The sequence below is a fragment of the Labrus bergylta genome, chromosome 4 (assembly GCF_963930695.1).
Source record: "Labrus bergylta chromosome 4, fLabBer1.1, whole genome shotgun sequence".
Classification (NCBI taxonomy): Eukaryota; Metazoa; Chordata; class Actinopteri; order Labriformes; family Labridae; genus Labrus; species Labrus bergylta.
Genome location: NC_089198.1, coordinates 25691036 through 25708618, shown reverse-complemented (window position 1 = coordinate 25708618; position 17583 = coordinate 25691036). Strand labels below are relative to the sequence as shown.

Genomic DNA, 17583 nt, shown 5'->3' with positions numbered 1-17583 from the left:
GAGCAACTTTCTCCATGTGACGTGATAGTCGCAGGAAACAAGTCGAGGGAGAAGCCGACATGTTCCGTTTAAACTCAGGTTTCGGTTATTTTAAATTTTTGAGACCTTAGTTTTAGTTAATTTTTAACTTGCAAGCTAACAGCTAGTAGTTTACAGGTCGGAGAGTTGTTTTCCCGGTGTTTTTAATTTCACGAGTGGAACAAAAAATGGAGTCAAGTTTCTACAGGGTTTGAGTAAAACATGAAACTCAGAGCAACTGTTTATGACTGAAGCTTGTATACATTTTTTTTTTGATGATGGGCTCGGTTACTTCCGCCCTAACAAGGACTAGAAATGCGTTAGTGAAAGTGGGTTCGGAGCCGGAGAACAATGACCCAGAGAGGAGCCAGTCCGCCCCGGAGTCGGACCGGGCCAAGAAAAAGAGCACTCTGTTCAACGTGTCGAACCTAACCGGGCGGCAGAGTTCCCGCCAGTCGCTGTCCGAGGTGCTGAGCAGGCAGGACTCAGACGGATCCAAACACAGTTCGAAGAAAAAGACACCTGAAGGTCTACAGGCAGGTGAGTTAAACTATTACTGAGCATAAAACGTGGAGGAAGCTACACACCTGTTGGAATAACGTTACAGCACAATGATGAAAAGTAATGGAGAGTAACAAACATACAAAGTAATTAAAGCCTATTCTATAACAGCGTTTTAAACTAGCCTACTTGGGATATTTATTTTCAGTTTTGTGTAGCTTTGAGATACAACATAGCTTATCAGCAGTTTGTAAAAGATGATGCATTTACTGTAAACTACCTTCCAGTCATTGACTTTGTTAAAATATCTTTCTCAACAACTTCAGGTTAAAAAAAAAAAAAAAGTACACGATAAGATACATCTTTTTAAAATCTTGGTAGACATTCATTGCTCCAAATTTACAGAGAAAAAAATAACAATAACAAAACAGAGCATTACATTTAAGTGAAATATATATTTAAATGTGTATAAGAGATTTAAAGGAATAGTGTAAGGAATTGTAAATTTCCCCATTGTGGGATAAATAAAGGATTATCTTATTTTAGTGCAAAGAAGAAAAAGTGCCACTTGCATATGAATACATTATTTATGCAAATTCAACAACACAAAACAGAAAAGCTGCTTTATAAGTAAATTTACTTTTATTGCCAATAGGCCTACTTTTTTATTTTGTGTTTAAATCCTGTACTGAAATGTTTTAATATGACTACATTGCTACTTTCCTAATGTTAATAATCTGAATGGCAGTAAAAAGGGACAGGTGGAGCCAATAACAATAACGATGGATAAGTTCCATTAAGTGTTCTAGTAAACCCCTCATGGTTCTAGTATGCAACAACTGTTGTATAGTATAAAATCATGTACTTATGCAAGATCAGTAAAAAAAAACATTAAATTACACTGACAAATGTATGGGCAATTTTCTTGCTTCAATATGTACATGCGGTTGATACCTATCCTTGTACTAGTATACCTTAGTGTAAGTCAAAACTTTGGTAAAGTACTTATTGACTTACTAACAACAGTGTACTAACATGGCTCATCTGCTGGGTATCTTGGTTGTGTTTGCTTAATGATGTAATGCACACTTTTTGACATACAGTAGTTGACATGTAGGTGTTATTGTCAGGAAGAGATCATCCTGATGACAGATGGCCACAAAGGTCAGTTTAGCAAAACATTTCTTCTTTGCTTGAATAAAACAGACTTTTTAGTGTTTTTGGGAGCATCTGGGCCTCAGAGACAGATGGTGTGATACCTTAAACCGCACCTCTTGTTGCTCTTCTCTGGTTCAGTTCCTGGATGTATCTGTAGATGAGAGAAAATGGTCACTTCAGAGGATCACTGTGAATGTACCACAGGAAAAAAAGGTATTCACCTAATGAATGCAGAGCTCTTTGAAGGCCAGCCTCAATGCAACATATCTCCACTCCCAAAGCATCTCTTTGATGTTTGAGTTGTCACCCAGACAAATTACAGCCCTATTAATTTTCACACATTCAGATGTGAATCTGCAGTATTGCCTGGATCTATCGTGTTTTATTAAATCAGTATGAGTAATAATGAGAGTATACAACAGAAATCTTTGCTAGTTTTGGTAATGGCATATATAAAAAGGGATAGATTGCACACGTAGCCTCAATGATCCAGTGTCTGAGTTAGATTCTCAGGCCAGTGAACTTATAAAACATAAATGTTACAAACTTGTGATTGTAGTATATTGAAGATACATGGTACAAAGCTGTCTTCAGCATCTTCATTCAATTAACATATTTAACGTCACATTTTCAGTTTTGTCCTTGTCAGTGTTTCCTTCAGTTAACCCTGTTTATCTTCAACCCTCAACACGACTGCCACCTCTAGTGGCCCCCTAACTCGTTGCATGTCCGTCCCGGAGGAATGTTCTTGTCCCTTGCTGATTCCTAAAATACCATCTGTACTGTGGCGTTTCCATGACCGTATGGCAGTGTAGACTCCCGTTGAGTTTCCCCCCTGGTCCCCAGTGATGTAGATATGTGTTGAGGAGTCTCCTCCCTGACTCTCAGCTGACTGTATGCTCATCTACTTCCTCCAGAGGAACAAAACACAGACACCTACCTCCTGATCTGTTTGCATCCCTTCAGTACTATACAGTCCCAGTGGTGTGGAGATTTCAACTAATTCTGAGTACTGTTATGCAGAAATTGCAGAAAATAGTTTGAAATCAGCTCTAACCACTTTAAACCTCCCTCGCCATGAATTTTGAAGGATGGATCGATTGAATCAATGTCAGGGCAGTTTAAGCTTCTCAGACAACCAGCCTAGCAGGGGCTTTATGGGAAATGTCTTACAGTCTTTGATACAATCAGTGATGTTGAAGGGCCTCAATTACCTCATTGTTGATTGCAATACTGGCACAAGAAATAGGTTATATTTAGAGGATTTCTTGTGCTTTACAAGGAGCTGGAGTTGTCTCCTTTGCTCATATTACTCAGACAAAATGTTAATAAAGTAGATTGCATGAACTGTCAGTTAAAATGTTTGAGATTCTAGTGTCACACATCTCACTATATAGGCAGCTGTGGCTCAGTGGAGTTGGTTGTCCCTCAACTGGAATGTCAGGGGTTTGATCATAGCCTTCTGCAGCCACACACTCCCGCTGCTTCTTCTGCGGCGTATGGATCAGTGTGTGAATGGGTAACCTTCAGTCTAAAAGTGCTTTGAGTAATGAGAAGACTAGAAAAGCGCTGTACTCAAGTCCATTTTCCATTTATAGCGAAAATATTTTGCAAAATATTCAGCCTTTTAAATTGATTATTTGTAAAGTTGTATTTACTCTGTAAACACTCTCTGCAGCGAATGTATCAGCAGTATAAAAACAGAGACTTTTATGTGGTTAGGGGCAGGACCAGTGGCGTAGGCAGAAATTGATAACTGGATAGGCCCCAGAAAATATAGGTAGGCACAATTTTCAAAGGCGCACTCACAGGCGGTCTAACAGCACCTGATAACGTTGCGTTCCTTTACAGTTAAAAGCTACGCAATAAACTATTTGCGTGACTATTTAGAATTTAACATATTTCCTCACTGAAGAGTTCAGCAACATGGACAGCTCCATTACCTCTAGGGCGTAATCGATCAGTTCACCACTATTTTGGAGCGTACAGCAATGTCTGGCAATAATGAGTAGCAACAGTAAACAGTTTAAACCTGTGTGTAAGAGGATTAATTAAAATTAATAAAGTGTCTGCTTCAAAAGCACACCAGCTACCACTTCTCTTGTTCTGTGATGAATGTACTGAAATAAACATCTCCGACAAACATAAAAACTGAGCGGATAGCAGCGAACACGACATTGGCTTACAAAGTTTTCAATGGAAATCGATATAAAAGGCAAATTGTTTTTCAAATTAACAGCACATGGAATAAAGCACAATTACGTTAGGCTGTATTCACTTGAAGGCAGATGCCACGGCAGGCATAACAGTGAAAACAGTTATTACTTTAAATTCACTTAAACACACATGCCAAGAAAGGGCATTACATAAAAACCCATAGTATGCCTACCATTAACATAGCAATCTGTTGGCCTGGCTACGAGTTGGAGACGGCGGGGCTTGGAGTTAATAATGTTATTATTTCATCACTGTCCAGGGAGTCTGCAAGTTCCCATCCCAGAGATAAAAGAGAGAGAATGTTGTGCCAAGATGTGGACATTAATGAGTGTAAGCATATCGAGTTGCTGCTGAAAAATGTTAATTTATTTATTTTACATTTTTGACAAGTCAGATGATTTCTTTGATGGTTGGGCCTGGGTCATTTTGGGTAAGCGGGCAGGACTTACAACATTTAATTTGTCAACAACAATTGCGGATAAGCTTATCTGACTCCTCTCTCTAAGGGTACAATTTCCCGGTCTAAAGATTTTGCGGCTCCTTTCTATTGCTTTTACATGTTTTCTATATGATAATTCTATATTAGCTAATATTAAAGGGATACTTCACCCGTTGAAACATGAATCTGTATTGACATTGGGTCATGTATGTAGTAGAAATGTGAAATAAATGTTGAAGTTGGTGCCTCCTTGGCCGAGAAAATGCAGAAAGTGTCTTTTTGGCTCATGTGGATGAAAGACACCAAATCCCAAAAATGCACAGCACCGCAGGCCACTCCCACTAAGGTCCTCTAGTTCAGAATCAGAATCAGAAATACTTTATTGATACCAGAGGGAAATTCGATCATTACAGTTTCTCCAAAATATACAGTATAGCAGTAGAAATATAGTAATAAAAACATTTACAGACATATTTACTAAAACACATACGGCCATTTCCTCAACTGATTCCAAGATTTCTTCCAGAATTGATCTTGGAAATTCCTGGCAGAAAACAGAGTCTATGTCTGTGTCCATAGACAAACAGTGAGAGCACCGACACTACCAGTTCGCTCCAGCTCGAGCCGGCCCGGGCTCCTCGTCCTCACTGCCGCCGACAGGCAGGCCTTAAGTCTCGGTTGCTGAGCTGGCAGCGGCCAGCGGCGGCCAGCAATACAGCAATATAGCTGTGAGACAGTTGCTCCCGACAGGCCGGTCTTGTGTCGCGTCGGCAGCAGCCATCTCGCTGCTATATTTATATTTTTTTGCCATTTTCAGATTTCTCCATAGAGTCTGTGAACATAGCTTCTGAGCAATATGGCGGACGTTAAGTTTTGATTCTGGGAGTGAGTTCCCACCCACTGATCTGTGATAGGTCTGTAGCTTCAGTGGTCGAAAATATGAGGAACTAGCGTTGTAGTTTCACCCCGCTAACCGCAACAGCTTCCAGTGACACACAAATCGTTAAAAGCTCCTTTTCAGACTGAGAAATACAAAGATTTCCCATCTCAGTGGAAAATGAGGGCGGGATGCACGACCATTCAAAAATACTACTAGGTTTCTAATGATACAAAGCTTAATGCAAATGGGTGAAGTATCTCTTTAAGCATATGGTGTAGTTGACACGTTCACTACACAGGGGAGGGGCCTTAAGCCAACCTTTTGTAACCTACAAACATTAAGCTCCATTGTGAATCACTCTGAAATTGAAGTCTTGGGCACTGCCAGCACATAAAATCCCTCCATCTTCACACAGAACCGTGGACGCCATCATGTATTTGCATTTTATTAACAAAGAAGGCAACAATGTGCAAGCAACCCAATACATGTTTTTGATGCCGATCTTCTGCTACTGTATTTACTATAATGATATTAAGATGTTACTTCTTCTTTCATACAGTGACAATTAACAGGTGCCAGCTGGTCTATGTAATTGGATACTGCAGCTTATATGATAGGACATTGATAAGATAATACAGTATAGAGGAAACATAACCCAATTAAAGATTAATCTGGTCAAGTAAAGCCTTATGGGAACTGATTACTGGCTGAGAACTTGTGTGTAAATGTAGTTACAAATCAACCATACTTTGGGGGACATTGCACTACTACATTTTATAATGCTTACTTTTTCCAAAATTATTCTCACATCTCTTTCTGTATTTAAGAAATTGATTAAAAATGCATTTTTTTCATCACAAAAAACAGAATACAAAAGCAGTGACATGCAATGTAGCTGTCAGCCATGTCATAAGTAATTTAAACCTATTCAAAATGACACTGGATTCAGCAAGTGTGCCTCATATGGCAAATATGTGTTCCATCTATTCCTTCATCTTCACTTCTCATCCTTTCATCTCTGACACACAGCAGGAGGATGATATAGAGCAAGGAAAAGATGGAGGTGAAGGAGAAGAGAAAGCATAAACAAGAAATCATAAAATTGCACTTGCATTTAATATCAACATTTTTGTGTCAGTTCAGTAAGTTGTATGATATGTATGTAGCACAGTGAAAAGTCAAAGAAATTCACAATGTGTTTTTTGGTTTTCAATGGCTGCAAGTCTCAGTTTTTGGCAATTACCTTCTCATTATTTACAATAATTATTCCTAGCATCTGATAACATCATGCAAAAATAATCCCTGTCTTATTTCTCTGAGTTATTTTTCTGCCATTTTCTTTCTGCAACAAGTCTCTGTAGGGACACTTTCCATAATCCTGTCGGACAAAAAAAAATCCTGATCCTTACAGTGCAACACCAGGCACTTTTAGTGAATGCTCTTTGATTGTTATTGTCTGACAGGTTTCTGTCTTTACTCAGAGATTTTTTTATTTTAGTTGACACAGGCAGATATTGTAGGAAAAGCTAATTGAAAATCACTATTGAACAAATACTTTGAGAAACTAAATGTGGGACTGAGCTGTTTAATATGCTGTCAGTGGACATATTGTATAGCTTTAAAGGTGCAATATGTAAAATTGTATTACAGTGTTTACATTCAAATATCTGAATTAATTAAAAATTAACTAAACTTATGTTATTTATTCTTTTGGTGATTATTAACATTACCTCAAATATTTCCAACAGCTATCAAAGCCAGACAAATCCTTATTTTAATAGTTGTAACTGGAAATGTCATGTCATGGCGGCTGTCATGACGGACACGACATGTTTATCGTTGCTGTGGAAACTGTTACGTAAAAGACGCTGCATAAGGAAGCGCGAACTGCTACTGAAAGCTGCCGTTCTTTTGCTGTATGTGCTGCTTTAATAAAAAAATAATGTAAATTAAACTTGGATACATCGTCGGTAAACATACTCTCTTCCTCAGGTCTGATTCGCCTGGTCGCCTTGACTATGTTAAATTCGGAGTTAGTTTAATTGGGGTGGGGGCTAGCAGAGAGAAGTCTCATGATTCCCCGCCAGCCTCAATGTCATCTTTTTGTTATTCCCCTGGCAGCGGCATTTACATAATATGTGTTCAAGATATAATGGAACATTTGTTTTGTTGCATGTGTTTTGTGGCTTTTTGTAAAGACATATTTTCTTGTATAAGATGATGCTACTTTTTAAAATCAGCACGCTTGGCAAGTGTTTCATTCTGCAGAGTGAGCAGTTTTATTATTGTCTGACTCCCTAAACCATTTGCACAGTCCGCTTTGTCTCCAATAAGACATTTGTGACATTATCATCAAAAATGCAGAACATGTGTCTATTTCTTACTTGGTCTGAATAACACTGTTTAGTTGCTTTGGTGTATTTTGAGGGAGATCTGTGCGTGTTAGTTTGAATGAGATGCCTTTTAAGAGGTCTACATGTGTCTGGCCTACTGACCTTACACTAACCAAACTGGTTTCGCTCCTTTCATGTGGAACCATGCTTGCGCAAAAGTCATTAGTTGAACTTGTGTGCTATAGAGCTCACGACTTTTCCTCCCTGATATCAAGACTCAAATGACAGTTCATGCTCTCTGTTTTGTCAGCTTATCTCCCTCAGGTTCCTTACACGGACATAACATTACCCTTAAAGGTGCCTCTAATGAGTATTTAGCAGGGGAGAAGGCAAGCTCCCTAGAACCCAGTGTGTCTTAATTACAAGACTGTGTCACTGTGGTGACAGCGGTATAGGGACTGACAGAGTGTGTGTCTTTCCACAGTCCAGGGAAGACCTCTAATGAGCTTGTTTTTCTCTCGGATTGCGTAGTTGTTGTCTAGAATAATTTGTGCTTCTGGGACAGATTACAAAATCAAAAGGCCCCCAAACTCTTCATGTTACGATGAATCTCACAATAAAATGACGGTTAAATTTGAGTTTTAGGCCTATAGAAACTAGGACTATGATGTATTATAGATTTGCAAAGATGGTGATATTTTCAAAAATATCTAGTCCAAATATGTGGATTTATCTTAACACGGATTAAAATGGGGCTTTTTAAGCAATGGAATTAATTTGGTGCAAGAGGCTTTTTCTCTTCCCCCAAGTTAGTCCTCACCTCCCCTTTATCCTCACGACTGATTAATGTCTGTTGATGATGGCCTGTCCCGGTGTTTGATGGCCAGATCAAAGGTTGGGCGACACTAAAATGGACATACAGCAACAGCAAGCAGGTGCGTTTTTGTACCAACAATCCACTGAAGCATTGTTTAAAAAAACCCTCAAGTAAAGTTTATTTTTTAAACAAAAATTCAGAATCAATAAATATAAAAATGCTAAAAGAAATTGACATAAAAGTTGTAAATTGTGCATATCAAACTAGAAACTGAATACATTCTGTGGAGTTGTCATTAATTTGACACGTGGTCTCTGACCAGATGTTGCTGATCCAAAATGACACTGAAAATAACACAGTTTACCTAAGTATACTTACCATAGAAGCCACACTAATGTAATGAGTACTATTTGTCATTATAACCCCTTGTTGTCCTCAGTGTAATGTATGCAATGTAAGTCTGATAGGTCTCCCTGTTGCCTAGTGACAGTGACATTGCCTTGGTATTGACCCTTGAAGGAAATGGAACTTGACAAGGATCCAACAGATGTATTGATATACGAGACACCTATCACAGCAGCTGTCGTACTACACGCTCCCTTTGAAATGTGCTCCAGCATTAAAACCAACACACATCACATTATAGCCTATATTTATTACTTATCATGCTCAACAGGACTGAACACAAAATGCTTAGCACACACTTGATATCTGTGTTGTCATACTGAATCAGCAGTCCTGAGTCACACCTTTCCTTTAAAATAGGCTTCATACAATTGGTTTATAAATGTGCTTAAGAGTTTTAATATAAAATCAACTGAAAATAAATAATAAATAAATTGCATAAAAATGAAATACACCTACCGTACATAAAATATGTACAATTTATGAAAATTAGAAATATTAAATGTACACTATCAGTCTGCACTGTCTTCAGAAGTAATGCTGCTGATTTTTAATATTTTCATTAATATTCCCTGTCTTTCACTCTGCCCATCAACAGAACCCTCTGTCTGCTGCTGGCCAAAGTAACATGGTGTGCTTGCAAGCATGTTAGTTTGACAAGCAGAGGTGAAGCCAGACTTTTTTGACTTGGGCTGCAGAACTCGGGCCCCGTCGTATGCAGTTGGCATGAAATTTGTGTGCATACACACAAAGGATCATCATTTATTTTCCTTTACTGTCCTTACTTATCATAAATGCTTCTAACATAGGGTCTCTAAAATATGTTATAATATACTTTTTAACTTAATAAGGAAATGTACTGTGAAAAACCACCAAAATCATAAACAAATAAAAAGAATTGTGAGAAATAATATAAAACTGTCTATGTTGAAAAAGTGAAATTTGTTCCCAACACCGATTTAATTCCAACCCTCCAACCCCATGATAGAAGTCCAATCACAGGTTAGACTCAATTTAAAATGTAGGTGGCAGTATGCCCCCTTTCAGCTAATTACTATTGGACATTTTACAGGTTGACCTTGCGAACAAGTTAGCTTTGTACATTATGTATAACCAACGCTTAACTTTTGATACAAATACTATCGGCTGTGTTGCTGGATTTGTGGGCGCTATATTTGAAAAACAGGGACTTTCACCCAGGTTAAAGTCAGTCAACTTCTCAAGGATTGGGTTAACAGTAGCCTAGCGATTAGTGTGCGCACCCCATGTACGGAGTCATAGTCCTCCAGGTGGGAGGCCCAGGTTTGAATCCGACCTGTGGCTCCTTTCCCCCAGCATCATTCCCCACTCTGTATCACCCTGATTTCTTACTACTGTCATTTCTCTAAAAACGAACAAAAAAAAATGTATCTCCATTTCTCCTTCTTCGGGCTCATCCGCAGCGGTATGCACCACCCCTTTTTTTTAAAAATTTATTTAGCATATTTGTTTGTAAATGGTATCCTTCACGTCCTTTATGGTGTTTCTCCTTAAACTTGGCTTATAGGCATCTTAAAAAACAGGCAAATGACAGTTTTACAACAATTTTCTGTTTATTTAATGTAGCCTAGATTAGGGGTTCCCAAGCTCACTGTGCTGCTCATTTACAAGACAGCAGTTTGGTAGAAATACGTTTTGCCGGGCAACTTGTTTTGCTTGTCAAATTTTTGAAGCATTGACTTAAATACTCGACGTAGAAAACGGCCCCATCTCCTCAACCAGATACTGTTTAACAGGGCCTGTAGGATGCTTATGCCTGTCAATTTCTATGTTGTATTTAGCAACAAGGGCAAAGGCTTTACCGACTCTGTGCTGGAGGGGGCAGCTTTGCCTTAATAGCTGGATGGTTCCAAGGGGGCAAAGTTATATTCGGTTTAGGTACCAGTGCAGTTGCCATTGTGTCCATCTGAACATGCAGTGGGATAAAGTCACTTCAGTAACTTCTCTTGTTCTTCTCTCAGAGGCACGAGAGAGGGCGTGTGTGTGTGTGCATGTGGAGCTCCCAATGTGCCATTGGGAGCTCCACATGCGCGCGCACACACACACACACACGCTGCTCTGACACTGCAACATTCATTTTGAAAGCTAAAAGTCACAATGAAGTCAATATTGTTATATTGTAGGTTTTTCATTTTGCTATTATAAGAGCAGTATGAGTCACTCGGATGTTTCAATTAAGATATCTAGGCCTTTGTCTCGATATCGTAAATGTTTCAGAGAAAGATCTCAAGAAAGTGACTGCAGTCAACAAGCTCATCCAAAAAGGAAACTGACTGGCCTAAAAACAATTTGTAGGGATAGGCTTTGTGTCACTCAGTGTGCTTGTGTCAAATACAAAAACTACAATTCTTACACAATTTTTCAAAGATTATTAGAAAACAAAGGTGTTTGAGCATTGTGTCCTCCTCAATATTGCAAAAGCTCTTACAGTTTAAATTTAGGGACAAACCGAACTACATCGTCATCTCCATGCATCTGCTTTTTGACTGAGCTTCTTAAAAGTAATTAGCCTTAAAAGTATTGTATAAATTTCACAGCGATGTTGACTACATTTTTTATTACTAATGTGAGAAACTCACATCACTGTGCATATTACAGTAAAAGTTGAAGTGATATGAATCACGTGGCTTGAGAGATCCCTCTGATTCTTTTATTCATGTTACAATAAAAACACTCCTATGACTAAGAGAAATACCACAACTATTTTGCACCTTACTTTGCTCAGTTAAAGCATCTCTTAACCAAGAAAAGGACGTTGACACATGTTTTCAATGCATTTGCAACATGCCCTTTGTACCATGCTATATAAACCCTTCTTGACGTTGTATGTGACAAAAGGAGTTTTAATTAACCAAAAGAAATGATCCTCTAGGAACCACAGGTAACTAAAATGTCTTGTTAAACTGGTCAATGTTGGTGGTATTTTGATGTTCACTAAAATATTTACCAGAATGACAAACTCGTTAAGTGCTTGCACCTCCACAGTCCTTACATTATGGAGGCTTTTCAACAGGATGTTCTGTGAAAAGCCTACAATGTCAAGGTTTACAAGTTAAAATAAAAAGTTACATAACATCATGTAGCCTTTCAAAGCAGTATGAAAATAAAAGCAGGAGCACACTTCCTCAGGTAAGTGTATTATGTAATCTCCTCTCATACGTCTATAGCCCCAAATGCATTTAACAGAAAGCTTTGAACATACTGCGGCAAACTTTGGTCATGACATTGACACTTGAACTGAGCCCTACTCTTTTGGAAATGAACTCTCCGAGAATATGTTGCCTTTTTGCACCTTTCTACTTCTTTAATTGATACCTTAGCTTAAGGAACACATTCATTTAGACTTATTATGCAATGATAGATTTAATACCGGTGACAGCACAAGGACTAGAAGTAGAGGGATAATAACTAATCTAGACACAACTCTGGCCTCAACAGAGAATTCATATTTAAATGAAATAAAAAGCACTTTGTAACTGCTTTTGGTCTTTAAACCAATGGTTACCCGGCAGTCTGCTGACAAAGGGAAAGGATAATACATTTGTAATATTCCCACAATGCACTCATTAACATAAAAGCTAGGCTGTGGGCACTTGATGTTGCACAGTGAGAGGGTGGCGAAATTAGGATCCTCACAAATTGCTGCATACAGCATGGATTGGAGGCTGGGGAGAGCAGGGTGTCAGGAGAAGGAGAGGATAAAGAGCCCTTACTGTAGCTCACACAACAAAATGAGATGGAGTGTAATTATCCAACAAGTGCATAATGTGTTCGCTGGAACTGCACTGAGTGACTCCAACGGGATCTTTCATAATTGGATAGAAATCCTGATTGTGATCGATACTGTTTTGCTATACAGAAAGCACTAATCAGTGTCTATAGAATGATTATGCATGTCCTAGTTTGATGTTAACAGAATAAGGCTAAATATGAACTGAAATGAGTCTGTAATCTCAGAGCGTGAGTGTCACCATGTTTAATCACTCACCAGTGGGTAATAGCCATTTACATGATTGAAGTGGGTGTTGTTTCTGAGACTTGTAGCCACATAGACCTCATATAACATTTATTAACTTGTTATTAAAAAAGGGAACATTAATGTTTATCTTCACTTTGTTGTCACAATGCTAAGTTTTTATGACGTGTTTCTAATGCAAGTAATGTGTTCTTTCAATCTAACAATCAGAAAAAGTTACTAAGTATTCCTCCTCGATACATTTTATCAATCAAAAATGTAAAAATAAACAGTTAAATAGGTAGGTGTTCATGGGTAAATATAACAAAAAAACGTATACCAAATATAAGACAAATAGAGCAAAAAATAGAGGGAAGAACATTTGCGATCAATTGAGGTTTAAATAATTTGCAATTTTGCACAAGTGTAAAAAGGGAAAAGGTTTGGTTTTCTGATTTGTTGTAGTAAATTGTGCTGTATACAGAGAACTAGCATAGATTGATACGTACTAGTTATTGCTTTTATTGCTTTATAAACTAAATAAATTGAGAATTAAAGACAGCATGTCTTTTGATGTGTGTGTGCTGTTAGGCACATCGATTGGATTTAAGAGAGGGTGTGAGAACAAGCCAGAAGCCTTCATAAAGAGCACTCTGAGAGACTAATCAGGGGGGGAAAGGAAACACGATAAATTCCATGGCTAAATGTCAAATGGTGCTAATAAGGGGAGCTCTTTATCCTTTGTTGATCTTGTGTGTGCAGTTGAGGGAAGGGGGTGGGGGGGTGAGGGGAAGGCAGTTTGAATAAGCACAAGAGGATGATTTCTGATGACATTCTCGAAATAAAGACTGCACCGTCCTTGTTCCTACATTAATGAGCGAGCATTTAAAAGGAAAAAATTAATGAATAACAGTAGAGCTCAATGTTTTCTTTTAAAGAGGTCATATTATGCCCTTTTTGGGGTTCATATATTTAATCTATGTACCTACTAAAGTATTTTCACAATAGCTAAAGTTCTAAAAAAGTGTCTGTTTTCGTGTACTGCCGCTCCATGCACCGGCTCGCTTCTGACTCTCTCTCTAAGGCTCTGAAGTGCCCACGTTCAGAGTCCCCACGTGTGCCAAGTCTGATCTGATTGGTCGGCCTGTCTGCTCTGCAGCTAATGCTGCAGTTAACAGGAGGAGTGGACTTTGAATTTTTGCACAAAGATGTGCCTAAACATGCACAGGACACTTGGAAAACACACTAAAGAGCATATAAAACCAGAAAAAGCATAATATGACCCCTTTAAAGAACAGTGTGTGTGCTGTTAATGGGCCTCATCTTTTTGTACCTCAGTAAATAACTCCTGCAAAGTGAAAGCAGTGGCATTGATTTAATGAACCAGTTTTACTCAATACACATTATCACTCTCGCTATCCCTGGTCACATTTTCTCTCAAGCATCAATGCATGTATGGCACGACATGATGTTAGAGCCAATGTTTGTTGGTTTGTGTGAGCATAGAATAGACTCTGAAAGGCCAAGTGTCATACCAACTCTTGGCTTTTTGAGCTTTTGCTATAAATCCTTGACAGTAGGAGGAGTCATGTTCATTTAAAGACAGCTAGAGATGTCCTCTCCTCCTATCCACCAACACCACCTCCACCTCCACCACCGCCAACCACCACACACCTACTGTACCTCTTGGGGAAGAGAGACGAAGAGAGAAAGCGTGGAGGGAGGGGTGGAGAGAGAGAGAGAGAGAGAGAGAGAGAGAGAGAGAGAGAGAGAGGAAAAACAAATCAAGCCGTAAGCTTCTGGAAATGAGCTTGTTGAGGTGTGAGAAGCAAAGAGAGGGGGATAAAAGATATGTACAACAAAGACAAGAGGGCGGAGAAGTACTTGAGTTAAATTCTCCAGCTCTGTGACTGTGAAGTGGTGAGTCTATAACAGTTCTCCTCCAGCGCTCAGCACCAACCGGAATCCGTGGACTGCCTTTTCTTTCTGTCTAATCGGGGAGTTAAACAAACAAAAACTTAAACAACTGACAAGAGGCTTTAAAACAGATTGAAAGACGCAAGGCTGGCCACTGGTTACCAAAGTGATGGAAGCTAACTCCAAGAAACATCGATTTAGGAAGGGTCGGAGTGCCACCTTCAGCATTGACGGCTTCAACATCACCATAGGTAAGAATTTGCAGGGTAAGCAGAGTAGGGTGAAGTGTGTTTGCATGCGAGCTACATGCATGAAAGTCTGTGTGTGTGACAGGAGAAGAATACATGTGTGCGAGAGAGTGTGAGGCAGAGCAATGAGGCGTTTTGCACACAGCGGCAGCATCGTTAAACACATCACATTTCAGCCTCTCTGCTCAAACTCACCACATTAGTCCATTCTACTGAAGTTGATGCTTACCTCTGTAATGCAACTACACCATGGAAACAAGGGCTTTCAGAGTAACGCCGTGTGCTGCTGACGTCACCAGGAATTCATCCTATTGTCTTGACAACCGGAGTGTTGATGAACTTATGTGCCACTTGCTTTGGTTTTTTTTTGGTTATTTTTGTAGCGCTCGTGAAAACTCTCAGGATTGAGTGTTAAAAACAGAGCGGTCTGAGCGCTGTGCTTGGGTCTGTACAGTTACTCTGCCCTTACATATGGCAGTTAATGATAGGTTGAGTGACAGTCTTGTTACACCTCTGTTGCTGTCACAACATTGATACAAACAACATGTGTTACTGTCACACTCAGTCTTTTTACACACAAACACATTTTCACACAAAACATTGTACATTTTCTATATTAAATAACTTTTTAATTGTGATACAGTCAGGATGCAGAAGGGCCAGCAATATAACAATATGAACTATTTATCTTTTTAAAATCATGATGGTGAATTTGCTGATGCTGCACCTTTCAATAGATGAATGTTTACAGTGTGAAAAGTGTGGATGTCCTTCATAGTGACAATGATCAACCGCCTTGCCTCAGCTTTACAGAGCATTTTAGTAGCTTTAAGCTCTACGTTTGGGTTTCACAGCCTGCAGCTTTACTGTTTTGGTTCACTCTCTGCTCTTATAAACCTTGTTTTCAGATGTAGCAGGCAGCTAACAAGGTCGTGATAAACCCACGCAGCCAGCCCAGCCACAAACAGAAGTGAGCATAACATGATGAAATGTTGAACATGGAGAGGAGGAGAATTGAGCAACTGAAGAGCCATTTATTTCCCTCAGGAGTTAGTCAAAAATTAAGCTTGTTCTTTTTCTACACTAACATTTGCTGGTGGTAAGTTCATTCACTGAATGTGTTATGTGATGCACAACACATCAGTACCTCATGAAAGACCTTTAGATACACCATCTACGGTTAAACATATGCTTCTGACAATTTGTGTTAAGTCAGGAACTCTTTAAGATACCAACATATAAACTTATGAATCAGTCTTAATTTAATACTGAAGCCCCTAAATAATTTAAATTAATAATCTGTAGCTTCAAATGCTATATCAAAGTAACCAAATATGTTGACTGTACACTTAACTGTTTTTTTTTCTTTCCCAGAGATATTTTTGGGCCATTTTTGCTGTCATTTGGATAGGACAGTGAAGAGAGACAGGAAATATTGGGAGGAGTGAGTGGGGGGTGATGTGAGGCAAATGTTGATGGTAGGCCTTGAACCCGAACCTGGGACAGCCACGAGGACTTTATCCTCTGCACATTGGACAGCAGCTAGGCTAACGCCAGGCTAAATCTGCAGCCCTAACATTGGTATTTTGAACATTGAAGTTTCTTGAACAAAGTTTACTAATGGGGCTTTCAAACTTTCAGAAATCTCCTGAAAAACTTAGGATGTTTCCCAGAGGAGCTGTATATGTGAACGTAAACAGCTGAATTTTTTGCTCGGACTTCACTCTGAGTTTCTCCTGCCAGACCCCTAGTATTTTTTCTGCAGCCAATCCGAGTGGGCTGATGTGAGAACGCCGCAGAATATTCTCTGGAGAATTCACCTCGAGCCAATGGGAGGGGGGGTGACGTTTATAAACTGATACTGCACGTAATTAAACGGCTGCATTATGTTTTCTGTTCCTCAGTATGTTATTCTCCGCTCATTTGTTGATATTGTCATTCCGTTGGATTACACGTAGCATTGATATAAACAATGTGGAAGTAGCGGACTCTGTTGCTTCGTCTGCTACTTCAGCGTTGTTTTTTGGCATCACATTTTACCTCAGGAGACCCCCGCCCCCCCTCCCGTCTGAAAGGGATAGTCTCCCGCTGTGAGGAGCATGTGTGAACAGCCAGGTTGGGGGAATCTCAGGAGTGGTCCTCCTGAAATTATCTAGATATTTTGTGGAGTGCATATATGAAAACGGCTTATGTTTCTTTGTCATTTTATAGTTATCTTATGCAGCCACAAAAAGATATGCAGTGGATCCTGCAAACAGCTATTTTAGAAAAGTATTACAAAAAAAATGCATCTATCTTTCATTCACTTACAAATCAAATGCACAAGTTAAAGCTTTTCAACACCAGACATACCACTTTTGTTTACATAGGCCACCATAATTTACACAAAATTTAAGTTATTCACAGCCGGGAGATAATCTTCTGTTTCCGAATAGATCCGCTAAATATTAGAATCTTGTCCTTTAAAATAGCAAAAATAGACCTCTCCATATTCTCTTACTTACCACTGAATGTCCTAAAGTTTCATCAGAGTGTAATGTTTAGGTTGAACTGTGGCCCAGCTACAAGTGCTCTTACTTTACATCTTTATCGTGAGGATTGCTTAGACTCAAAAACAGAAAGAGATGTGTGTTCAAGTAGTTTGCATCTTTTTGTA

General features: G+C 39.1%; 1 protein-coding gene across 2 annotated transcripts in view; it reads left to right on the top strand.

Annotated features, from left to right (window-relative positions):
- The first annotated feature begins 14535 nt into the window (after positions 1-14535).
- The window catches only part of pde1cb (phosphodiesterase 1C, calmodulin-dependent b), a 92116-nt gene continuing 89068 nt past the window's right edge, over positions 14536-17583 (top strand). For both annotated transcript variants that reach the window (XM_065954224.1, XM_065954223.1), the window contains exon 1: positions 14536-14930. In XM_065954224.1, coding sequence (XP_065810296.1) covers positions 14849-14930 — 82 coding nt within the window. In that variant the 5' untranslated portion in view covers positions 14536-14848. The remainder of the gene's footprint in view (positions 14931-17583) is intronic.